Source organism: Podarcis melisellensis (genome assembly GCF_964234715.1).
Source record: "Podarcis melisellensis genome assembly, chromosome: 1".
Taxonomy (NCBI): domain Eukaryota; kingdom Metazoa; phylum Chordata; class Lepidosauria; order Squamata; family Lacertidae; genus Podarcis; species Podarcis melisellensis.
Genome location: NC_138528.1, coordinates 69,297,236 through 69,323,970, shown reverse-complemented (window position 1 = coordinate 69,323,970; position 26,735 = coordinate 69,297,236). Strand labels below are relative to the sequence as shown.

The window sequence follows — 26,735 nt, the reverse complement described above, 5'->3', positions numbered from 1 at the left end:
ATTTGAAGGTATACGAAGGATTTGGTTCAATAGCAGCCCTATCCCAGAAGTAGGTGCCATTGAGCTCAGTGGAACTTAGAACACCCCTTTAGGATTGTAACCAGATTGTACATTTACTAGAGAGTAAACCTCATTGAACTCAGCTGAGCTTGCTTCAGAGTAAAGAAATGTAAGCTTTCGCTATTTATTGACTAAAGTCTATATTTTGCCTGAAGTCAGAGCTAGCAAGGGGTGGGGCATGCAGAGGTTACTGCCGCAATGTAGCCAAGTACATAATCTAATCGAGCATTTTAAAATCTAATTGATTTTAATATTCTCATGGATGTTTCGGCTGGATTGAAACTGGTATTAACAACATATGTATATATTACTATTCATTAAAAAAACCGATTTGGTTTAGAGCAATAGTACATAAAACCACATAGAAAGAACCCTATAAAATGTTCTAATCAAAAATCAGCTAATAATGTTAATAATAATGTGCTGCTGAGATAGATAAGGCAATAGAAATAAATGAAATGCTAGTATTTCAAACGCCCTGTGGGAGGAGGAAATGAGGAATGGTCTGTAACTTAGAAGAGGGCCATGGATACTGAGTTCGTAGTACTGTGACCAGACTAATTGTAACTACCACACAGTACCTGGTGTCCCTGTAAAGACCAGGAGACAGTGCCTGCATGCCCAAGGGACCAAAGTCATTTACTGGGACCTTGATGGGGCCAAAATAACTCCTCTTTCCTGTAAATCCCTCTTTTCTAGTGTTCTCCTGAACTTTTTTTAGTGCAGTCTGAAAGCAGAATTTCCCCCCTGTCTTAGTCCCCCAAGAAGGTCCTTACCAGTCCCCTTACAGGCAAGGGAACAAAGAAGGATTGAGGCAAGGAGGGGGCCTAGTTAAAATGGAAGAAAAAAATAGGCTGGTACTCATGCTCTGCAATGGGGACTATGTGTCTCGGAGCAAAGTGACATGGATCAGCCACTGGAAACACGCCCCTCCCAGCTGATCCAGTCCTTCCACCAAGGACTGAATATGTTGGGAACCCAAGCTATTGCTTAACCTTGTCCTTAGCATCCTTTATCAAAGTGATCTTTTCAGAGATGTTCTAGGCTTGTACCTGAGTGATATTTCATGACAAAAACATGAGTGGAGAAGCTTTTGAGACATCCTGACATGATATAATTAACTGCAACGCCACACTTGAGAAGCCCAGCCAAAGTGGTGTTTCCCTTTTTGTGTGATGATCTTGTGCTTTGGGAAGTTCAAAGAAGTTGAACCTGCAAGTGCTAAATAAATGCAAAAGGAAACCTACACATCCTAATTATTCATAGTTTATTAGCAAAGTGCTCTCACCCAGCTGAAAGGAGCCAGGCTTGTTATTTCCTCCAAACAGCCAAAGAATTCTTAATTAATTTATGTAGGTTGGAGATGACTGCTCTTTGGGAACCATTTCCCTTGAGAGGTTATAGATGTGGTTTTGCATGCAGTTTGGTACTGAATATTGGAATTAGCTATATCAGGGGCATCACCCTGCTTGTGAGGGGCAGGTGCTGGATTGCCATTAACACATGTACTAAGATGCTCTCTCTCTCCACCATCACAATCCTCAGTCACCATGGTTCAGAGAAAAGCCAAATCACACACATGTCTTAGGGCAGGTATAACATTCCAGCTGCACTGAGCAGTAAGGTAAGTGGTGCAAGTTTGGGGACCAATAGCTGTAGGTGAAACTTCACCCTTTGAGGTGTCTCCTTACTCAGAAAGAAGCATTTAAAATAGTCTATCAGTATTGGGTGGAATCCAGTTTGTGGCCTTATACTTTTGATTCAGCAGAAGCCTGTTAATGGAAGAGGAGGGAGAGGATTTTGTTTGCTTATTCTTCCCCTGTGGTCTTTCCCACCTTGTTCTGGAGGGTTCCCCAACACTAAGGTTACCAGATTTCTTTTCAGTGAATCCGGAGACACTTTTCAACTTCAATGGATTTTTGTGATTTGTAAATCCAGGGACTGTCCCTGGTAAACCAGGACGTCTGGTAACCTTACCCAACACCCTGGAGCTGATTTAGGAGGGGGTCATTGGGAAATGCAGAGGGGAGGAAGAATTAGCAAAAGGGGGGGGGAGCCCTTCCTCCCCTTTTTTCCCTAGAGGCAGCATTTGGTGGATCAAAAGTTATTATAGAATTGCAAAAGCACCAACTGGATTTGTTTCATTTTGTTAAGAAAAGTGCATCTGTACACCTCATTGTTTGTGGTTATGGAGACTACATGGGGAGGGGGAGGTGAAGATCAGAAAGGCAGCTAACCCCCAAAAACCCCTGGTACATGTAATTGTCTCATTTAACTTGCAGCAGTGGAGACTGAAGGGCTGGCAGTTCCAAAGATAAGATAGGTACACCACCGACCATCCTTTCAGTGCATTATTCAAGTACTGTACAATATTCAATAGCTTTAATACTTGCCTGCACAGACCATTTCTATCTAATGCAAAACAACAGTCAATGAACACTATACTAATGAGCCACCCCCCATTTGTATTATTATTATTATTATTATTATTATTAATAAGAAACTATGCTACTGTGCAAGCAAAACACGCTATGAGAAGCAGGCTGACAGATGCCCAATTCTTGTGCCTAAAATGAGATTAAATAGAAGACACACCTTAAGTTTTGGTATTAATTCAACATAATGTAGCTTAACAGATGCAGGGCTCCGCGTCTGTGTCATACACACTTTGGAGTATTTTGGATTTGCTTCATGATCTCATTCTGATTAAATGTGGGACTGAAATGGAAATAGGGGAAATAATTAGTGCGCATGAGATGGGAATTTTAATTAGGTTGCTCATAAAGCCCCAATTAGCAGAGGACAGGTAAGTTGTATGGAAAATGCTCAAAGCCACAGTGATCAGAGGCTCTTGCAAGCCTTGGCAGATTAGTTGTGCACAATGACATTCATGCTAGCTGAAAAATAACAAAGAAAGCAAAAGGCTGCAGTAAGAGGGAATATGAATGAGAAACAAAAAACACTCTGCTTAACACTTTTGATTTGGGAGTATTAACAGATATTTATTGTCTGCCAGGGAGATTGCTGTGTTACAGGACTAGGCTATTTAATTTTTAATTAAAAGGAAATATATGTCAGCCTTTTATATTAAATCCTTTTAAAATTATTCTGACCAAAGAGACTATCTTCTGATGCTTTCTTGTTAGTTAGGCTCAATTGATAGATGGATTTTGTTTTTAACAAGTGCAGGGGTTTGGCGCATGGGGGGGGGGAGAGGAGGTATTCATTGTATCAATCATGAAATCTGGACAGTTCACTTTTAATGTAGGAAATGCTAGAAGGCTTAGGCAACCAATTAGCATCCTAATTGAAGCAGCCCTTGATAAAAATGGTTTTCAAGAAGGGTTGGGAATTAGACCCTTAGCTATAAAATTGCTTTTGACCCATTTTTCAAAAGAGTGATTTAAAATAAGGCCAACTACCTGTGCACTTGACCCTTGCCTGTCATGACTGCTCAAAGTAGCATGAGGTGGTCTGGAACAACTGGTAAGCAGACTGACTGATATCTCCCTAGACGAATGCAAAATTCCAGAAAGCCTATTAGTTAAGTTGCTGACCCCTGCCCTAGACGAATGCAAAATTCCAGAAAGCCTATTAGTTAAGTACTGCAGACCACCCCCCACCCCCGTTTTTCAAAAGCCAAGCCATGGACCCTCAATTTTTGAAAATTTTGATATTTCTATGGTAGTTATTGTTATGTGAATGCTGCACGGAGCCCCTGGGATCCGCAGACCACCAATTCGGAACCACTGCTTTAGGAAACAAACCACACTTCACCTGCTGCTCATTCTTTTTGTATCTTTAAAGGTTATTAGGCTTGGTTGTTCTTTGTTTTTAAGATGAAACCTTTTGTTTTTTTAAAAAAACATTATATTACTGTGTGTACGCCACTGGTGGTACATGCACATGCCCATTTGATTGAATCCCAAAGTAGTCTGTTGCTGCTAAATAAATGTTTATTTAAGCGGTGTCTAAAAAAGGAAGGAAGAAAAAGAAACAATGAACACCCCCCAGGCATACTCAAATTGTTTGTTGTGGAAAAATTAACAAGAATTCTAAGCTAGAAAAGCCTGAGTGAGGGGGGAGAAAAGGGTTTTCAACATATTCTAAAAGCCCACAATTGCAAGAGCCTGGCATAATTCAAGATAGAGAACTGGTGCAGCAACATTGAAGGCCCTGTTGCAGGCAAAAATTTGTGGCAGGCCAGAAATATATGAGTTGTGATGCGGATGCTTATGTTTTAGCTGTTCATTTGCTACATCCTTTGTCTTTGCTCTGCTTTTCATGAGATTATTCTGTCCAGGTGTGAATGATTTTCTTCTATTTGGAACAAGAGTTTGGTGCTCTAATGTGCTGGACTGCAGTTGAGAAAACGACACAAAAATGTAAAGAACTGCTTGCATAGTTACCAGCAATCCTGTAGGCAGTGAATTACACATACTTCCTGAATTTGTCAATCGTTGATGTTGATAGTTACTCCAAGCAATGTGAGAATCAAATCAATGACAAATGAACAAGTCTGTGGTTCTGTTATCTGAAGTGAGTACTGTACATTGTTGCACAAAGTCATTGTTATTGTGGTGCAGGTCAGGGAGAACTAAATACAACCCAACTTTCTGGGGAGAGGCTATGGAAAACCCACAAAGACTATCACCAGGCTAGTATGCGATGAATCTGAAAGAAAATGATACAAGGGCAGACACATTTAATTGTGTCTACATTGACGTTTGTAGTAACACTGTAAGCTCTTAAGACCAAGATGATAAAGCCTGGTCTCTTTCTAAACTTCCAGATTACAGCCCTGCAACTACTATTTCCTTCTGAATGCTAGGCTGTGGCAGACAGAAATAAAATTCTGTGTTGCATTGTCTGTCTTAATAAAAGGCGAAAGATTTATACGATCTGAGGTGAAACCAGAGTATGCATTGTCTGTCTTAACCTTGCCCTATTCTGAGAATTATTTGAGGTACCGTAGTACCTCAGGTTATATACGCTTCAGGTTACATACGCTTCAGGTTGCAGACTCTGCTAACCCAGAAATAGTACCTCGGGTTAAGAACTTTGCTTCAGGATGAGAACAGAAATTGTGCTCCGGCGGCGTGGCAGCAGTGGTAGGCCCCATTAGCTAAAGTGGTACTTCAGGTTAAGAACAGTTTCAGGTTAAGAACAGACCCCAGGACGAATTAAGTTCTTAACCCGAGGTACCACTGTATTTAAAATCAGAAGACCATAGGATCCATGATGGTATCAGTGGGATGTGAAAGTGCCTTAAAATTTAACAGATTGCTTGAAGAATTTGTTTGCAAACATGAAATAAAATCTCTCCCTCTCTCTGAACTTTTGGGCCATTTGAATTGGTGCAAGTGTTTGCATTGTTTTAATACTGGGAGAGTGTTTTATGTACAAAAGGAACAGTAGCATGCAGCCAGGATGAGTGGCTTTTTCTAGCAGCAGAGTTTGTTGTACTGGAGGGACAAGAATCAAAAGTGTTCACAGAACAAAGTGCTAGTCGATAGTGGGAGAGAGAAAGAAGACTGGTAGTACCTCTTACAGGCATTTCTGGTATGGTATCTATTTAAGTCTGCCTTTTAATCCCCATTACCATCTTCTCTTCTTACCCTTTCTGTTATTTGGCTGCATTCGGATTCACCGCCACTCCATTTGCACAACAGAACTTCCCCTTTGCCTCCTACAGTGTTGCGTATTTCTGTGTTTTTATATCATAAACTGCCCTGTGATCCTCAGATAGTAAAAATAGAAATATCCTCAAAATCTGCTCCGGAGGATGAGTCCCACTACATGAACAGAATGCTGCTCACACAGCAATGTCCAGGTTGTAGCTGCTAAACATGCAGCCATGCCTGTTTTTTCTGACGTTAACTGTAAGAACACCCGTGCTGGATAAGTGTGAAAGGAATACAGTATTAGAAAAAGGCACAGAAGCACTAGCATTATAAATAGGAAAATTAACACAATATTTTCTAAGTCTGAATGCGTTCTTAATGGGGTTGCAAATGTTTTCCCCTTGAAGCAATTAACATGGAAATGAGCAATAAACGTCCACTAGATTTCTGAAAACGGCTTTGACATGTTGTGAAAGCTCAAAACTAATGCAGAGATTAACAGGAGAAGCAGAACAAACTGTCACGTGAAGGCAGCCATAGTTGATTGGGAACAATCCCCAAAGATCTGACTTTTTGAGATAAGGAAAGGGAGAGAGTGGAAAAGCACCGGAAAGCATGGGAGAACATTCCTTTTGACACATCACCATCTAACCTCCCCACAAACAAATCAGAATGGATACTCATGAAGCAGCCCATGCCTGCTCTTACTCTGAACGAATCTGGATGAATGTTCACGAAGGAAAGGGTCACACCTCAGTGCTACAGCATGCAGAAGGTCCCTGGCATCTCCAGGTAGAGACAGGAGAGACCATTCCAGACCCTCCAAGTGTCCCTATTATGCAGGGACGATGACCCTGATTTAAAGAAGCCATCCCGATTTCTGATTTGATCCCAGAATGCCCTGCTTTTCCTTGATATGTCCCTGTTTTCCTTGGAGAAATGTTAGAGGGTGTGGAGTTATCCGACCCCCAAGCTGTCTGAAGGCAATCCTGTAAAGGGAAGTTTCTTAAATGTTTAATGTTGTATGGTGTTTTTGTAAATGTTGGAGACTGCCCAGAGTGCCTGGGGCAGCTCAGTAAGGTGTGTGGGGTATAAAGATGCTCGGGTTGTGAACGTGATCTGTGTGGAAGGCATGTTTACAACCCACAGCATTCGCAACCCGCAGCACCGTGTCTGCGCACATGCGGGTTGTGATTCAGCACTTCTGTGCATGTGCAAAGTATGATTTAGCGCTTCTGTGCATGTGTGAGCACCAAAACCTGGAAGTAACCTGTTCCGGTACTTCGGGGTTTGGCATGGTGTGCAACCTGAAAACGTGCAATCTGAAGCGTCTGTAACCTGAGGTATGACTCTAGTAGAATTATCATTAAGGAATGGGACGTCGCTATTTTCATCAGAGAAATGTTGGAGGGTAATGCTGTTCCTGCGTCTGAAACCCTGGAAATCCACTGCCTGCCAGTGAGGACAATCCTGAACTAGATGGACAGATGGCCTGACTGGGTAGAAGCCAGCTTCCTACGTCGTCCTGTGGCGCCTCAAAGATGAACGTGTTATTGGTTGTGGTGTGTTTGTTTATTTACATAGCTGTCAACTGTTCCCTTTTCTTGCGAGGAATCCTATTCGGAATAAGGGAATTTCCCTTAAAGAAAGGGAAACGTTGACAGCTATGGTTTATTTATCTACAGTATTTAGTTTGGAGGGGCCTCCTTCAGCTCAGGAGAGCATTGTGAATCCCGAAAACGCCACAACTTCTTTATCCCTTGGCCTCCGCCTCGCGCGCGCCCTTTCCAAGCCCCCCCCCCCCGCTTCTAAGATGCGCGCGCCTACACTGGCCTCGGAACCCTCCTGGCGACAGGGCGCGCGCGGCGCGCAGGACCCCTTCAGGGCCACGCCGACGGCCGAGGCGGGGAAGTCCGGAGGCCGGAGGGAGGGCGCTGACGATTGGCCGGCGCGAGGGCGAAGGAGGGAGGGAGGGAGGCGTTTTGGAGGCGGCCGGCCCGGCTGCCGCCGCGTCCAGGGAACATGCAATGCAGTGCAGTGTAGCGCAGTGGCCGCGCCTGGGCGCTGCTGGGGCAAAGCGGGCGTCTCTTTTCGGCTCTGTGTACAAACGCGCGGGCTGACCCTGATTGGCTGAAGGAAGGCAACGACGGCCGGGACGCGGGCTCGGGGGTCGCCAGAGTCGCCACGGCTTCTCCCGTCTCCTGCTCCTTCTCGCGTGTCTCTCGTGAGCGACTCGCCGGCCAGCCGCTGCTGAAAGGGACTCTGGCAAGGGGCGCCTCCCGCTCCCTCAGGCGCCGCCGCGCGGAAAATGCTCCCTCCGCTCTTCGGAGCCCCGCTTGGATAATTCCTCCCCATGTACTTGACCTCGCCGCCGCCGCCGCTCCTTAGGCCGGGTAAAGGATGCTGCCCTGGCCGGTGGGGGGCTGTGACCAGGGGATCCGCGCCCGCCCGCTCGCCTCCCGTCCCGGCCCCGGGGACTGCTGCCCCTGCCTCGGCTGCTAGCTCCTTCGGCGAGCGATGACTTCGAAGCACCAGGCGGACTGGATCCCTTACAGGTAGGGCGCCAGGGCGGGGGCTCTGCTGCGGGCGCCCCCTTCACCAAAGTGGGCAGGAGAGGGGAAGGAGGTCCAGCAGGGGAGCAGCCCCGTCTGCAGCAAAGTTGTTGCCCTTAAAAGAAAATAAAAGAAGGAAATTGAAGGGTGCTCTGCCTTCAATGGGCGCCAGGTTAGCCCACGATCATTTTGGGGAGGGGAGGATGGCAGATCGTGTTGTTTAGGGAGGTTGCTATGAAGGAAGCGCCTCATTGTAGGATAACAGGCTTCCTGAATGAATGAAAGACGCGCACAGCCATTCTGTTTTACAATCTTGGTATTTTGCAGGCATGAGCGCTGTGCTTGTGAAATCTCTTCCTTTGAAACCAAGAGATCCAGATAGGCAAAACTATGTCGAAGGCAATTGTTCACCCCCTTCTTGGATTAGGGGGTGTGCTAATAAAACTTCTTTTTAAGACCAAAACAGGAGATGAGCTGCATTGCTGTCTTTGTATGATAGCAACACTGGTTTTTCTTTTTAGTAGGGTTTCAGGTTTATGATAAGTAACTCAAATTCTAGGGTGGGCAAGGGCATTCCTTGCTCTATTCTTCTGTTGCCCTGGTTTCTCTCAAGTTATTAACAGGAGTGACTTATGTACTGGGGTAGAGTGATATCTCAGACTTATCCATTGAAATCTGCATCCAATATTTATGTTTTGTCCTGGTCTTCAAATTTAGCTGGGCGTTTTAAGGACATATTTATAAATTTTAAACTGTTGCAATATTCCCAACAGCTGTGAAAAATGCTTTTTATTTTTCATAACTCTTCAGTATGAAATCTTCTTTGTTTTGGTACACGTGGAACACTTACAGCTATAAAGGCAGCCTTGACTTTAATGCAAAATCCTTCTTCATCATTTGCTATGAAATGCAGGTGCCAGCTCCTGTTTTGTATCTGGAGTTCACTTCTGCTCCGTTAAGAGTGCCTTCTTGGCGAGATTTCACTAGAGGCTCGTTCTTACTCTTAAATCACTTCCATGTGCAATTGCATGAAACCTGTATGTACTTTCACAAGTGATGAATGCTTTCATGCCATGTGTATCATTGGCAGTAAGCCACTGCAATTGCACATGGGTTACATGACATTACCTATTATATGGAAGTGATCTCTGTTCACTGCAGAGTGGAACTAGCTTCCAAGTACAGTGGTACCTCAGGTTATAGACACTTCATGTTACAGACTCCGCTAACCCAGAAATAGTACCTCGGGTTAAGAACTTTGCTTCAGGATGAGAACAGAAATTGTGCTCTAGCAGCACGGCAGCAGTGGGAGGCCCCATTAGCTAAAGTGGTACCTCGGGTTAAGAACAGTTTCAGGTTAAGAACGGACCTCCAAAACGAATTAAGTTCTTAACCCAAGGTACCACTGTATAGGGCAAAGAACAAGGAACTTACCTGTCCATGCAGGGCATTTTGTCTTGTATGAAGCAGTCCTTACTGGATGAATAGAAGCACATCATGAACCTATTAAATAAAAAGGTGAAGTTGGAGAAGGAATTGGGGAAATTTTGCTGAGAGATAGGCAGCCAGAGTTTTACATGTTTGCTTGATTTTGTTTTTAAAGTCTGTTTTTGCAACTTCGGTGCATAAATTGATTGGGGGAGGGGATAGTGCAGTAGTTTCTTGCATAAGGCATCTCAAATATTTCTCCTCCCCTTCCTCTTGCCCTCCTCTTGTCTATCCATTTCCCCTTACAGAATACACACAGCGTGGACTGTGCAGCAGCTTGGCAGTCAGTGTTAGCTGCTCTCCCATATTCTCCTGCTGCCGCTCTTGCTGCCATGGAGAAGAGCAGGGATCGCCATGGCAGCACCAGCTGCTGTTGCCTGTCATTGGCTCTTTGGTTGCCATAAGCTACCAAAGCCTCTTTCTGGGGAAGTTTGTGCGTCAAACTGTGGGGGGCATTGCCTGTCACTCTGGGCTAGATCCCCTGTTCCTCTTGCTTGCTAATGAAGCAGGGAAAGTAACGGGGCTTTAGGGGAGCTATAGACAAGGAACAGAGTGGCAAGGGCTTGAAGATCTTTGTTTGTGCCGGGAATCCAGTAGCAGTTTAAAGTTGATAAAAGTTGAGAGTACAGTTTTGATGGACACAGGATTATGTTGGTAGCTTAGTTTAGAAGGTTAAGTTTATATTTGCTTCATTGCAGCATTGCATTTGATTTCCTGTGAAGTGGGATTTCTAGGTTTGTCTGAACACTTTGGTTATAGGAGGGACATGCAGCGTTTGTAAACCTCTGTAATATTTTTAATGACTTTGTGGCAGGGGTCAGCAAACTTTTTCAGCAGGGGGCTGGTCCACTGTCCCTCAGACCTTGTGGGGGGCCGGACTATATTTTGAAAAAAATAATAATGAACGAATTCCTATGCCCCACAAATAACCCAGAGATGCATTTTAAATAAAAGCACACATTCTACTCATGTAAAAACACGCTGATTCCTGGACTGTCCACGGGCCATATTTAGAAGGCGATTGGGCCAGATCCTGCCCCCAGGCTTTTGTTTGCCTACTCATGCTTTGTGGCTTATAAATAAAATGGCATTTTGTCTCCCTTTTTTGTAATGAAAGAAAAATTGTTATTAGATAACTCCTTGGGCCATTGATGTTATTTTTTAAAACGCATACTTGCCAGATGCATCATGTGGCCATAGTTCTTATGTACTGCTCTGCATGTTCTGATAAGTTTTCAATTGGACTACTGCAATGCACTATTTGTGGGGCTGCCCATGAAGGCAGTATAGAAACTTCATTTGGTCCAGAATACAATGGTCAGGTTGGTGATTGGTAATAGCTGACAGGAGCATTGTCCCACCAATGCTGCAGAAGTTCCACTGGTTGCCAGTTTATTTTAAGGTTAATGTCTGACTTCTGGATCTTATATAGTTCCGTACAGCCTGGGTCAAGGATTCTCCTCTCGTGCTCACACTGAGGCCTGATAATCATAGAATCATGGAATTTTAGAGTTGGAAGGGACATCCAGGATTATCTACTCTAAGCACCTGCAGTGCAGGAATATTTCGCCTAATGTACGGCTTGAACCCATGACCCTGAGATTGAGTCTCATGCTCTGCCAACTGATCAATCTTTGCTGCAGGCATCGCCTCCTTCAGAGGCTTGATTGTCTTCCACAATCAATAGTCAGTTCTCTGCTGCCACCCTTAAGCTATGAAATCTTTAATGTAAGGCTGCAAATCACTACCCACTTACCTATGCATAAGTCCCACTGAACTTAATTTTGCTTACCTTTGTGCAATCATATCTATAGGGCTGCATGGCACAGCTTTCCTTCCTAAACAGCTTTTCCTTTCCAAATGTGGTTTAGACTACGCTCCCTGCTGTTCAGATAATGCTGTTAATTTATTATGTATTTTTCCCCTTGGGTTTTTTAAAATGTTGTTGCCGTTTATTTGTTATTAAAATAGTTTTTTGCTATGGGAACTCATTAGAGTTGAAGAGGAGATTACAAAGTAACAAAGCCTGCAATCCAGTACACACACTTGAAAGTTAGTCCTACTGAACTCAGTGAAGCTTACTTCTAAGTAATAAGCTTTGTATGAACAGGCTTGCAATATGAAAACACATTTTTTTGCACCGATAGCAGGAAAACATACTGAAAATTAAAATTGTCCTGAGGGTAACTTGTGTGCATTTCCCCATTTTTCTTTGCTATACTAGGTCTTGTGTGTTTCGTTTAATTTTTTTTAATTAAAAAAACACATTATGTGCATGTTTAATTGAGGGCTGAATCATAACTTTTCAGAACATGCTTTGTATTTCAATAAAACGTTTCTGTTTGCACAGCAACTTAGAGAAAGTATTTCCCCTCAAGTACTGCACAATTTTATGGGAAACCTTACATCCATTTTAGTGTTTCTCTCCCACAGGGAGAGGATGAACTTTAAATGCACGACAGACAAATTGGTTCACAGCATGTAGTAAAAATAAGCAGGGGGTGGCGAAAGCAAAGATTGTAACATGCTATTTGTTGTTGCTTTTTGTAAAAAAGGAACTGCATGTTGAGCTAACATACAACACCCAGGGCATGGGCTGAAGGCACAGGATGGAACAGCCTTGCTGAAGTGAATGAGGTTTGGGTCGGTGCTTGGATAGGAAACTCTCTTGAGCTCCCTGGGGGAAAAGCAGGATGTAAACAAACATTCCTCTTAACTGGTAGTTGAAAAGTTGTTACAGAATGTCTAAGAATGCAACACCACCACTGACTCTTGGAAAGCATTTTTGTGTGTGTGCAGATCAGGCAGAGAACAAAGAACTCCAATTGCTTTCTCTCTGTCCTTCTAAAGATTTGCCGAAAGATAAGCAGTTGTGGTGGGAATAACAGCTATGCCATCACTCAGGCAACCTATCAACAGATGCCAAGGTTTTGCAGGGGGCTTTGTAATATTGTGCAAGGGGGGCAGTGCTTCATCTTCATTTCCCTGTGAAAAGTAATCCTTTTGTCTTCTCTGCGCTGTGCACATCAAAGAAATGGAGCCTTAAATGAATGTTCTTATTATTTGCTTCTCTTTGATCTCTGTCACTGTCTCTCCCTTTTAAAATGCACATACCTTACAGCATAGTAGCCTGCAGTGACTTAAAACTAACGCAATGGGTTCATCTGAGTGCTTATTTTATGTTATTATACTCTCAGTACCGAACTCCCTTCACCAATGAAACGTTGGCTTTCTTTTTTCCATTCCAGTGGATTAAAGGCTGAATTATAGCAGATACAAACTGTTTATAGGTTTTGATGATTAAGTGGTATATAAATCCTGTTAAATATATATACATATATTTAAAAACAGTTGATGCCTTTAGATGGCTGTGATGAAAAGAAATGCACAGTCAGGGATGGAGTAGGATAGTTGAGGTCCATGAAGAGCATCTTCTTCCCTCTCTGTGCCTTACACGAAGTGGCATTTGAAACTGGGTAATTTCAAAAGTGGTCCAAAATTTGCCATTAGGGTCTGCTGCTCAAAGAAAATCAGTATCCATTCCCAAGCTTCGCAGGTGTGCCTAAACGAGGTTCTTTAACTCCAAACCAACATATGCGCTGCAGTAAGTACTGAAAATTCAGGATGTGTCCCTGGAAGCTCTGTCTTCTGAAATACTTCCTCTGTTAAAAGCCTGCACTGATCGATTAGTGTTGTGGGTGGGCAGGTAACCCACCTGGATAACATTCCCTCAATATATATGGTCTGTGGTGAATGGATGGTTTCTCTAAGACAATTTAGTCCCCAAAATAAGTGCTCTGCAGCTGAGCCTTAATACTACGTTAGAATTCCTGCTTGCACGGCAGGAATTACTTCGTTTAACAGCTCTTCAAAGTGTCTGTTGACCGCTTTTTACTGCTTCTGTGATGTATATTGATACTCATAATCTGAGGTCTTCGGAAGCTTAAGACACTAGCACAAGCTCATTGTAGAGGTTGGCATTCTCTGGAGTTTGCATATTAGCTTTGTTTTGACAGCGCATCAAACATGCCTTGAATGAAGCAGCACGGTTGCAGTGCTGACTGTGCAGAACTCCTGCTACAAGAGCACTGAAGAGATAATTCCCTCTGTGGTATCATCATGTCTCAGTAGATCTGGTGCATTTGATTATTTGTTCACATATGGGAAATGGTTTGCACTGTTGAAAATTAGGCTTATATAAAAGTCGTTGCTGGCGGCAGCTAAGAGCAGAAACGCAAAGTGTCATCCTCTGTGTGCGCACAGTATGGGGAAAATAACATGATTGCCTCTCTAAATTTTCAGCAAGGCCTATATAATCTGATTAGCAACATTTAGCACGCTTCATAACAGCAGATGGCGGTGTGTAAAGTAACCTACATATGCAATACTCAAACCATATTATGACATAGGGGAGGAAAATACACGGATCCTATCTTCAGTGCTCTAGAATAGCTTTACTTGCTTAATCAAGTTTTTTTGATTAAAAAAAGGAGCAACATAGCTCAGAAAGAGACTTACAGCAGTTTGTTACCTGTTGGTTTGATGTGGCAATGCTACAACTACATCTGAAGTAACACAGAGCACGTGTGTTTGTGTGTGTTATGGCTGCACTTTTGCTGAGTAAAATATTGCTCAAAATGTATCTCTGTCTAGCCTCCATCCATTCTGACCTTATGGGGGGGGGGAATTAAATCCACCCAAATCCCTATTAGTGTTGGAATCAGAATCATGGTCCTAATTATGAAACTGAGATTAGAAATATGCATACTGAAATTAACAATATACCTATGCAACTTTTAGACTGAATTCAAAGTCTCTGGTTCAGATCTCGCCTCTACCATCCACTCATTTTTGTGACTTTAGACAAGGCACTCCCTCTAAGCTCCAGCATTTCCCTATCCTACCTGGAATATGGGATAATGGGAGATAATAATATATTATTGCCTTATAGGGTTGTGTAATGATATCAACTAGATACAACATGTATATGAAGCTTTTGGCAGGAAATTTGGAGTGAAGTGTGTCAATCTGTAGGTGACACCCAGCTCGATCTCTCTGTTCCATGTGAATCAGAATAGGCAGTAGAGGTGTAAGATGGGCTGGATGTGGGCCAAAAAAATGAAGCCAAATCCTGAAAAGACAGGTATTAGTTGTCCCAAGTTCTCACATCTGGGAGGTGGGAAGGCGAACTGCCCTGAATGGGGTTGCAGTTCCCTGGAAGGAGCAGGTTCTCAGTTTAGGGGGCACTCCTAGATTCAACACTGTCACTGGAGGCTCAGCTGGCTTCAGGGGCTAGGAATGCATTTTCTCCATCTACAGCCCGTTTGGACAGAGATGACTTGACCACTGCATTCTGGGTTGTTTAAAACTGTTTCTAATACTGTGTTTTAATGTTTTAACCCATTCTGGGACCTTAGGGCAAAGGATGGGTTATAATTAATAATAGATAATGCAGCAATAATAATAATAATAATAATAATAATAATAATAATAATAGATAATTGCATATGATATACATGAGCACTTGGAAATGCTATACAAAAATTTTATTAATTAAAAGAGTGACTTGGTATGGAAGGTCAAATTGGAGACATACACTTTCCCCAATGCCTGGCTGTCCCATGTCTCCCCTCGGCGTTCTCCATCTTTCCATCTTGTCACCCCTGCCCCATATTACTGCAAACATATACCCTCTTACCCAGATTAAAGCCTGCAAGTAAAGCAGAGTGTTTCCCCAACCTGCAGAGAAAGAGGATTGGAGTGGAAAGTCCAAGGTGAAATGTGGGTGCATGTGGGTGTATCGTGCTCACATGTATTGTGCTCACATGTAAGCAAGCACAATATGTGACAGCGTGGAACATGTTTATTGCTATATGGTTCAGAAGCAAAGATCAGTTGCTGTAACTTAGAGTTTCCATGTTTTCTGACACATCAGTAAATCTGAAACTTTACGGAATATTATCACAAGAAATGTTATTGGATCTTATTGAATCTTGGGTTGTTGTTTTTTTTAAAAAAAACCCAAAACAAACACCTGGTCTTCCACCCTGTTTCTCCTATCTTTTAAATTTTATTTCCTGCATCATTCTCCACCCCTCCACTGAATTATCTAATGCTGATTAGCCACAAACAGTGACTGATCCAGTTGGTCTATAGCCACATGCCCTACCATAAGGTTACCAGATTTCCCCCCAATGAATCTGGGGACACTTCATTGAAATCAGTCGGAATGATAGGATTTTGTCAGGGGACTGATTTGTAAATCTGGGGACTGTCCCTGGGAAACGGGGATGTCTGGTAACCTTACCCTACTGTCTCATGTAGGGCTGTCCAAAACAGCACATCAGCTGCAAGCTTTTAGGACAGCAGATGATGTGGTCAGGACTGTGTGCTCAAAGGAAGATGTGTGGGCAAGCAGAGATGGTCTTCATCTACATGTGTGTAGAAGGTTAGCTTGCTTCTGAAAAGATGTGTGCCATCTCTTTTGCAACTGCATACTTAGCTAATATCTAACAGATTTGTATTTTTAATCTGGGATTATATTACATGAATATCTTGCTGCCTTCTGGAGAGAGTTTTTTTTAATATAATTGCTGTTATTGTTTGGAATGCTGTTTATGTTTGACACACACAATGTTTCCTACAGACAACCTAACTTTCCTTGTATGCTGTTTATAGCTTCAGTTTACAAATAGGGAAGCCACCTATTGATTGATAGACAAATCAATTGAAAACGTTGGCACTGGTAATTTATTCCACTGAGTGCAATCCTATTTATTAATGTTGACTTGGAATTAAGTTCCACTGTTTTCAACAGGCAAATCTTCCATTATGTGAGTCTATGAGAATTATTGGAAATCAAATATTTTTGTCCGCATACTTTACTGAAGATAATTATAATGATGTAGGGAGCACCTGGGGAACCTGTTGCTCTCCAGATTTTGCTGAACTGCAGTTACCGCCATCTCTGACCATCAGAGATGCTGGCTAGAGATGATGAGAGTCATGGTTAGAACCACATCTAGAGCGCCACAGCTTTCGCCTTCCCTGGATGAATAGTTCTGAATTCTGAATTCCCCTGCCCCCACAGGTCAGTGCATAAAACAGGAATTACCTCTGGCTTGACCCTCATGAACACTGTTTTGTAGGATCCAGAGCGGTTTGTGTGCCTTTAAGGGTACTGCTGCTGAAACCCCCAAATTTGCGCTGATCAGAAATATTTATTCCGCTCTGCAGTGATACTGTGTCAGAACTTCAATCTAGAGTGCAAAAAGAGAAAAGCGCCCTGGTGGAAGAGGCTGTTCAACCATCAGCAGCCGTCAGTCAGTCGCTGAATGTGCTTTACTGTTTTAGACTGTCAGTTTAGGAGCCTGTGAAAAGCTGCTAATCTGTCTGGCCTGTTGCCCTCACTAAGTTTCCCAGTGGATGGAGATCAGGCTTTTCATCTCTTGTCATTCCAAAGTGAAAATATGACATTGCATAGCTTTAACGCTATTTTAACAATGAAACATATCACAGATGGGTTTCTGGGCTGCAGCTGGTGCCCATCTTGCCTAGCCATAGTTACTCTCCTTTGTGCTTGGGGACGCTGTTGCATAGCACAGTGGACAGCTCAGTGCCTTGTATGATTTCATTCTGTCCCAGAACAGTAAAACTTAGAAAATCGCAATAACAACTGTGACTGTTTGCTGTTACATTCTCTCACCTTTGTACAAGTTGACTGTCCTGGGAAGTGAGAGTGTAACAAAGCAGCCACAACAAGGAAAGCAAAAACAGGGAATAAGGCTGATTACAGTGTCTTGTTAAGCTCATGGTGTCTGAATTATCATTTCTGGTGCAGTCGTAAACCCAGAACACCCCTTCTGCAGAATGAATAACCTCAACTGACACAGACTTTATGATTATGCCATGCCATTACACCATGTGTGTCATGGCAGGAGCATTTGCCTTATTCATGAAGAAGTCTTGGAATGTGCAGCCATGTGTAATGATTTGTGAAACAGCCAAACAATTAGGCCACAGATTTCAATTACAAATAGCAGGAAATCTTATTTTGGCTACACAAACAGTACAATTTGGGGAAATAAACATAGCATTTAGAGTCAGGTTCCCACAGTGCCAAGAACAGCATAATTATATCTGGTGGTATTATAAATAATCTGTGGGGTTCTCTTCTCTTCCATCGCCAGCAAAAATGACACTAAATTATAATTTCCATAAATGTACTGAGTGGCTTCAGTCAGTGGCGTAGCGTGGGGGGTGCAGGGGGGGGGCTGGCCGCACCGGGCGCAACATCTGGGGGTTAGGGTTAGGGGGCGCAAATCCACGGGTTAGGGGGTGCAAATCCATGGGTTGGGGGGTGCAAATTACTTGCCTTGCCCCGGGTGCTGACAACCCACGCTACGCCACTGGCTTCAGTGGCTTCATGAGCTGAAGCATCCTTCCCACTTAAGCTTGTCCAAGCCTGTTTGTTAGGTATCTTCAGAGGTTTACCTGGTGAAGAGGTTCTTCTGTATCTTTGCTATGTGCATTACATATAATGCTGCACGTGATGTGCTCTCACCTGCAGGGGTCTGAGCACTCCAACTGAGACTTCCTTGTGCTGCAGGATGTGCCAATGAGGCTGCATTAACTGGCTACAGAGGACTTCCAATAGGATGTTGGTTGGGGAGCCCACCTTATTTCCAGTGTTCAAAACTCCCATCGTTCTAAGTGCATTTTTGACAGGGAATTTCATTAGTGTGAGAAGTTTCTGAGCACTGGGTTCAGTAATGCGCCTAAGATTTTGGATTCAAACTGCAGAGTGGAAGGAAAGGAGGACCTTTTTCTGCCTCCTCACTTCTAGCTACTCTTTGAAGACTGGAGAAGAGACCCTCTTAAGGATATTAGGGGGGTGGGCAGGGGAAGGACTAGACCATGTGAAAAATGAACATAATATTTTAGCTGCAGTTCATTCATTTTCAGCTTTGTATTCTTGTTATAAAAAAGTGCACCTAGACATTCCATTGTTGCACCCATAACCTAGATTTAAGGTGCCATTTAGCACCTAGCTTTCATTTCTCAGTTTCTAACACTGCTTATTTCACAGTCCCCCACCAGCAGATGCCAGGATACCTTTCTAAATGCCATGGCCCAACAGTACCAGAAGTTCACTCCCTTTCCTCTGTTCAAAGTAGAACTTTCCTGGATCATGGATGAAGGCTTTCCCTTGGCTCTGAGGGCTCCAGGTTGTACTTGTGTGTGGCTCCAGAAGAGACCTCTTCTGGTCACATGCCATGATCCCTGGGATCATCCATGACTCCCAGGTACTTGAGGCATCAAACCTGTCAACCCCAGAAGGCTCCTGGTTGGGGTAGAGACTGAGTAGCTGGGGAATGCCATGAGGTCACTGATAAACTTTCTGTTTTTTCTTCCTTAGCTGACAGGTGGTGCTCACTGATTATATTCATTGTGACTCCATGTCCACTGACTTTAGAAACTTCTTTTGATCTGCTTATGTATAACTTCATGTTTATAGGGCAGGCTCGCAGAATTACTTTTGGTGGGCTTTTGCCGCAGAACAAATTAGGACGGATTGCAAAGCAAGGTTTTGTTTTACAGAAAACACTTCTCTATTACTATTGCGACTAAGGACCCATTTTCCTTTCTGTTCTTTTAAAATGGGTTGTAGCTCCAACATTGCACAGGAGTGGGGTTTTGCTTCATAGTTTGAACTGCAAGCTTTCCAAACACATATAGAACATTTTTATTTGTTCTACTGCACATTGCCTTTTCCCCTGTCCAGGAAATCAGCAGTCCATGCTACTGCAATTTATCTTTCATTTCCTTCTCCCATATGCTAATTGAAAGCATTCCACATGAATGAGCTATCAAGCTAAGAAGAAGTATGCTTAAATGTAGGATGTATATGTAGTCGCTTTTGTTCCCTGTGATGTTTATTTGACTATAATTGTTCTTTCTTTTGCCTATGGGCATTATGACAGATGAGATGGAATGAGGGCCATTGCATTAATAGATTAATAAAATAGGAAGCTGAGCAAAGGGATTTTTGTTGATCCGTTCAGCACCCTAAGAATTGAGACCACAGTAGAGCAATTTCCAGCCATATTCATCTTTGGTAACAAAAGCAGCAAAGACTCTTGAGGCACCTTTAATTCTAACAAATTCATTATGATGCTGTAATCATGCAAAGTGGACTGTGGCCTACAAAAGCCTGTGGTATAATGAATTTATTTGACATTAAAGCGCCACAAGATTTTTTGTTCTTACAGTAAACTGAAGTATATATTTTAGATCTCGTATAATAGAATTTAGCAATCATACATTTTCATAGGAATGTAAGAAGCTGATTTACACAGCGTGAACTCATGAATTCAGCTAGCTCTGTGTTGTCTGCACTGCTTGGGAGTGACTCTCCAGGGTTTCAGACAGCATCCCCCACCCCAAGCCCCACCTAAAGATGCCAAGGACAGCACATAGGGCCTTTACATGCAAATGAGATGTTCTACCACTGAGTGGTGGCTCCTCCCCTATAGAAAATATTATAATGTTTTTCATGTGTTCAGCCTGGTTCTATAAGGGCTAATTTACTTGCATCATAAACATCGAAGATAAGTATGTGTAACCCTCAAAGATCTAGCTTTTGAAATTACTAACAGGTACTTTTTATGAATAAGGGATAATTTAGTTGCCTCCCAGGATTGACAGCTGAGGTTGAGAAGCAACCTTGAGGTGGTTTTATCCTTGAGTCATTTGAATGAACTTGAGCTTTACTGAAAACTAGCAAGATTGCAGCCCCTGCCACCTGTTGTGCACTCTTTGCAAATGGAATTGAATCAGAAGGTGGAGAGCCATGATTTCCTGGTTGGTTTAGTTTAACCCTGTTTTTTATGGTTGCGTTAAGTGTGTTGAGATATATTGAATGCTGCTATTCATTCTTGACACTGTTATTGAGATCCATAATTGTTTTTGCTATAGTATACTTCAAGTTGTATCTATTATGACTCACATTGTGTAAGCTGCTTTTAGGCATAGTCTGGTGGGGAAATAGTATGTGAATGAATGACTCTTGCATCTGTGAGTGCACTTTCCATACTGCTTCTTTAAACACTAATATCTATTCCTGGTGTAATGCATGTTCATTTGAGAAAATATTGTACAGCGGTTTAAATTGTGAACATCCTTCAAATGACATACAGCCTAAATATCATTAAGAACAAACAAACCTCACTTGGCCATGTAAATAGGCATGCTGCAGTAGTGAATCCTGCCCCAGAGTAATTAATGAGAAACACTTAGTTTCACTCCAAGAGGATTGTATTCCTCAATATTCAGAAAGTAGTCTGGGAACAATTGAACTTTCTCTATGTAGTAATTTTAAATGTCTGGCTTAATTGTCTGAAACAAAGGCTGTCCATCTCAGTAACTGGGACAACAGAAACTCTAGGCAATTTTGTAGATGTTGAGTCTTGGTTACTTTATTAGATTATATTTCCTTAATTAGCTAGCTCCTATAAATCTTCTGAACATAGCAGTGAGAAGAGCTATCAGTGGTTATTAAACTCATTTACTTCTGTTTTCATTCAAGTGAATTTGCAAAATAGTCTGAAATGGAGACAAAATGACAATTGAATAGGAAGGATGAAGTATATGGTATATTATTACATTGTGGAGTTTTGTCCTTTTTCCTGAATTAAATTTGGATATTTCTAAGAATGGAAGAAAGAGGTATTTACAGTGGTACCTTGGGTTACAGATGCTTCAGGTTACAGACTCTGCTAACCCAGAAATAGTACCTCAGGTTAAGAACTTTGCTTCAGGATGAGAACAGAAATTGCACGGCGGCTGCGGCGGGAGGTCCCATTAGCTAAAGTGGTACCTCAGGTGAAGAACAGTTTCAGGTTAAGAACGGACCTCCAGAATGAATTAAGTTCTTAAGCTGAGGTACCACTGTATTGAGTTGTAGATTATTTGGGGAAGCTACTAGAAAAAAACCTGTGTTTTTAGATTCATTGGTGCATGTTTACCAGACTTACATGCTTTAATTTTCAGTTTGTGACGTACATGCTCAGCAAACTACAGTGGCTTTGTAGTAAGTTTAATGGAATGATGGCATAAAACTAGTTGAAATGCTCTTTGGGCAATCTAATATCTGGTTAACATGTAGTCTCTAGGGCTGTCACTTGATTTAGAAAAGCTTACCCAATTAATCGTCTGAGTTTTAGTCAATTAATGTACCAGTAATTAATCAATTAGACCTACAGAATGCATGCATTCTGAGAGTGTGTGTAAATATTTACGAGAAATGATAAATGTAATATTATTTCTCTCCAGTGTTTGTTATTCAGAGATGTCTTACACACCTGCTACAGTGCTAACTTTAAAGTTGCCTGCCGCCCAACCTTTTCCTGCTGCCTCCTCTCTTTACTCCAGTTTCAGGTGTGGAAGAATGGAGATCATGGTGGGAACTGCCTTTGCTACTGATGACACCAGTGATGTGATGACTGGCCCTCCATTTGTAGATGAGGCATCTGTTATGAGACTGGTGGCAAACCAGCACTTTTTCCGGTGGCATCTGCCACCACAAATTCCACTAGCTGTATGGAACTCACTCAGAACACTATCCGATTCCACCACAGAACCATGCATTACCGGGCGGGGATCACACATGAAGTCCTGTTCCAGCCCAACGGCAGCACTCTCATGGATATTGAAGAACTATTGTCCTCTACCATGCCAGAGACTAGCTTGGTCAAGGATGCTGTTGGGCTACGGAATGATCAATAGGCCAGCAGCACCCTCAATCTCTCTCTCTCTGGCCCAATACAGGTACAGAGTTTTTTAAGCCCACTCCAAGGATTTCTGGTACATGAGACAGTATTTCAATGGACAACACCCTCCTTCATCCTCCAGTCTAGCCTGGTGCTGTACTGACTACCCAGGTGCACACAGCTGAGATAGGTCAGGCCCACCCAGGTCACTCATCCAATTCTTGGATATATTGACAGGAGGTAGGGTTCATTCCTTTTTAATATTATTGTCATCCTGAAAGACACACCTCTTCAAAAAAACACAACACCTGTTTACAAAAAATGGCAGGAATTTCTGAACAAAATAAATGTTTCGATAAATAACTTCCAGGTGCCCACTTCATAGAACTAATGATGCTGTTGTGATGCACTGCTAACTCAGGAAGTAAAGAAAGATGCTGTATTGTTGAATGCTGGTTTCTAGCTCAGGATGTCGAGAGTCTCCAAAGAAAGAAAAGGTGGGGCTTTTGTGTCTGTGTGTGTTTGGATCAGTTTCCAAAAATGGCTTCTCATATCCTACTTCATATGTTTGTAAAGTTCTGTGTTTTAGTTTTTTATAATTCAAGGTCATCATCTTGAATATTATTTAGAAGATAATAGGAATCCAGAGCAGACACTAGCTGCCGCCTACCCCTATCATCTAGTGCTTAACAATACAATAAATGGCATAATGGGTTTTTGGAATTCATGTGGTGTGTTTTTTCTTCCTGTACAAAACACTGCTGGAATAATGCTGCCAGGCCTGTTCAGTTCAATTACCTGTTTTAGAAAAGCCATATGGTTATTGTGATTATTTTGTATTGTTTAGCAGTATTTTATGCTGTGCATTGCCTTGATATTTATGCGAGTGGGCAGTATAAAGGAATTAAATGCAAATAAATATGACTACAATGAAATTAACACAATGACTTTTTAAAATACAGGTGTGTGATTACAAATGAATGAATACTATGTGCCGTATGTAGTAATTAGTATTAAAAAGGAAGCAATGAATTGATGGTGAGTTGGTTTTTCAGCAATACCAAAGGGATTTAGTCTGACAGCAGAACCCCAAATACACCCTGATTTAAATGCAATGTGATGTACAAATTGCAAAGTATTAAACTTCATGCAAATCACAATCCTAATTAAGATTTACACAGTGTTAATACTTCTGGTGGCAAGACAGGGCATGGTTCTTAGAACATTCCACTCTACTTATCACTTCCATATTATTATGGAATTCCACAAACATCAGGCCATCCTTTTGACAATTTGAATTCCCCCCAGATTTGTATTGTGTAAAAGAAACTTGGTGAGATGTGGGCAGGTGCTACCTGGGAGCATAGCACAAATTGGAACTGTATTCCAGAATGGAATAGAACATATTCCATTTTAAAATAGAACATAAAAGATCATTATTAGTTCATAAAATGAATGTATTCTTAAAGTAACAATTGACTTGCAGTTTTAGTGAGATAAAGACCAAAGTTAAAATTAAAGGGGATTTTTTGGTCTTGAAGTCGGATTCCCAGCATACTGATACTGAGAAAGAGCGACACTGATATGAGAAGAGGAGCATTTGTGTTGAGTCTGAATTCCATTAATGTGGGAGAGAATTTGGAAGGAAAAGCAAATGTATGTTCTAGTTCAGTGTATGTTTCACAATCACTCTGGAACAAATTTAAAACAAAGCTGATTTAAGCTTTGTGTGTTTATTTCTGGAAGGCTCTATGATTAAAACATTGGTTTTCTGTTTGGATGCTTGCAAAACATATATCTGCAACTTCCTGTATAGATACAGATATATGCTCCTGACAGAGAGGGTTTCAAGTCTGCCTAAAGCCATGCCATCTGCCCTTGAAGACACATTCCTTAAAGTGTTTGGGGACAGACTGTGGTCACTCTGTGCAAAGGTTATATCACTCTGAACATGTTCCGAATTACTTCTATGTACAGTATTATTGTTTCATATGTCCTGTGATTTAACTCAAGGATTGAAAAGAGATTTCTTTCGCTGAGCCCTGGCAACCACAAATTAGAACCTGCTGTGAAGACTCAAACAAACAGTGGCTGTTCAAAATAATAACATTTTCCTCCTTTGCAGGAGAAGACTCTAAAAACTTGACACTGTACATCAGAAGCAATGTTGAAAATGCCCCAACTGGGAGTGAAATAAATGAATTCACATTACAGTATATGAAAAAAAAATTGCTTCCTCCCTCTCAGCAATGCACAAACTTTATAGACAGAAGATTTCTGAGACTGTCAAAATATAATATCTTAATCTAGCCCTAAACAGAAAAAACATGTATTCTGTTTGAAGCTGTATTCTAAAAGCAGGCTTCAACAAACAGAGTACAATCCTATGATGTATCACTCTACAAATGTGTTGTGGCACTGCTCTAGTCCTTATTGTACTTCCATTGAGCTTTGATCATTTAAGTAGGTTTGGGTATGTATAGTTAGCACATTCGTTCTGTCTTTGTTGTTCTTAGGCTTCGCAACATTATCTGAATAAGAATTGGTGTAACCCAAGAAGCACAGCTGCTTCTATGTGATGTTCATTCACATTACCATTCCCTCCCTCACTTCCCTTATATCTGGTTTGTGGGTAACCATGAAGGGCTTTGGACTATGTAAACTTCAGGCACAACCGTGGTGTACCTAGTTTGTGAGAACGTCTCACTCTTTCCCCATTCTGGTGTCAAGGAATCGCTTCACATTCCTGTCCAGATGTTATGGAATCTTCACAATCCAGATGAGGAGAATCCAGCCCAAAGCAGTTTGATCGATACCTTCTGTTTCTAGCTAAATAGGTGACATCCACTGTAGCATCAGTAGGCACCCACATGTTCAACAGGGCTTTTTTTCTTCTCCCTCTACAGCTATCCACATACCCTTCATTTGTGCTGGGTGATCCTCTGGGGTGAGGCATGAGGGGGGGAGCTGCAAATGGGAAAAGAGGGGAGATGACAATCCTGAAGCCCCATTTTTCAAGCAGATTTCCATTGTACAAGTGAGCAGACATTACTGAATGCCATCTGGTATTCCCATTTGAGTGGGAATCACTTCCAGGTGTGTTTCTTGCCACATAGAGTTTTGTGATACAATATCTTCCCCCTGTTGAAGAGTTCTGCTATCCAAGTGGCAGCTGTGAAATGTGTGTCATTTTAGCTTGTAGAAGAACCTAGAAAATGGTTTTCTGCCTATAGTATTTTTAAAAAAATGTGGTGTTTTTTTTTAAAAAAAACATTTACAATCCCCCTCATGGCTTTTTGTATTTTTATTTTTGGGTTTCTAATTTTCTTTTTCATTATTATTAAAAGCATTTCTAGACTGCTCTTTATCCATGCAGATACCAGGCTGGTGCACAATAGGCATGGATGAAATTAAACATTCCACAAAGAATGTTTGTAGTACAGTACAAGTATAATGTTTTCGAGTACAAGTATAATGTTTTACAAGTATAATGTTTTCGAGGTTACCAGCATGAGTTTGACCAAACTGCGGGAGGCAGTGGAGGACGGAGGTGCCTGGCGTTCTCTGGTCCATGGGGTCACGAAGAGTCGGACACGACTAAACGACTAAACAACAAACAACAACAACAAGTATAATAAAGCAGGGGGGGGGACCAATTAGTTGCAACTAAAAATAATTAGAGCATTCTAAAATGCCAACTTTAAAATGCCCGGGCAAATAGATAAGTTTTGAGCTGACACAGAAATTCTACATGCTTATGGACCAAACTAGAAGTGATGTTTATAACAATTTACTGATGTATTCTCAGAAAAAAGAAAAAACAGCCACAGGTGTGCATGTTGTTTTAACACTTAGCCCCTATTTCAAACTGGGTGCCTCTTCTCCTGCTATTTGACTTAGTAGGAAAGCTTCCATGAAGGAAAATAAGGCTGCAACGTTAACTTAACTTGGGCTTCTGAGTAGAGATGGTTAGGACTGCACTTAAGCTTATCCATGACTATTACTCATGATGGCTATATATTACCTCCAAGTGCAGAGGCGGCCTGCCTCTGAACATTCCAGTTGCTTGGGATCATGCGTAGGAGAGTTCTGTTGTGCTCATGCCTTACTTGCATGCATCTGGCTAGACCTCTGGTCTGATCCCAAAGGGTTGTTCCTGTGTTCTGAAGAGCTAAAGCCAGGATGGAAGCAATAACTAAACTCATCTATTCTTTTCGTATGCATTTATTGCTGTTGCTTTT

General features: G+C 42.0%; 1 protein-coding gene across 4 annotated transcripts in view; it reads left to right on the top strand.

The window, feature by feature from the left end:
* TUB (TUB bipartite transcription factor) overlaps nt 1-26,735 on the top strand; it is a 120,016-nt gene that overhangs the window by 49,904 nt on the left and 43,377 nt on the right. For 2 of the 4 annotated variants that reach the window (XM_081918521.1, XM_081918519.1), the window contains exon 1: nt 7,989-8,239. The exons of the other annotated variants lie outside the window; for them this stretch is intronic. In XM_081918521.1, the coding sequence (XP_081774647.1) occupies nt 8,202-8,239 (38 nt within the window). In that variant the 5' untranslated portion in view covers nt 7,989-8,201. Of the gene's footprint in view, nt 1-7,988; nt 8,240-26,735 lie in introns of those variants that run through there. 4 annotated transcript variants of the gene reach the window in all.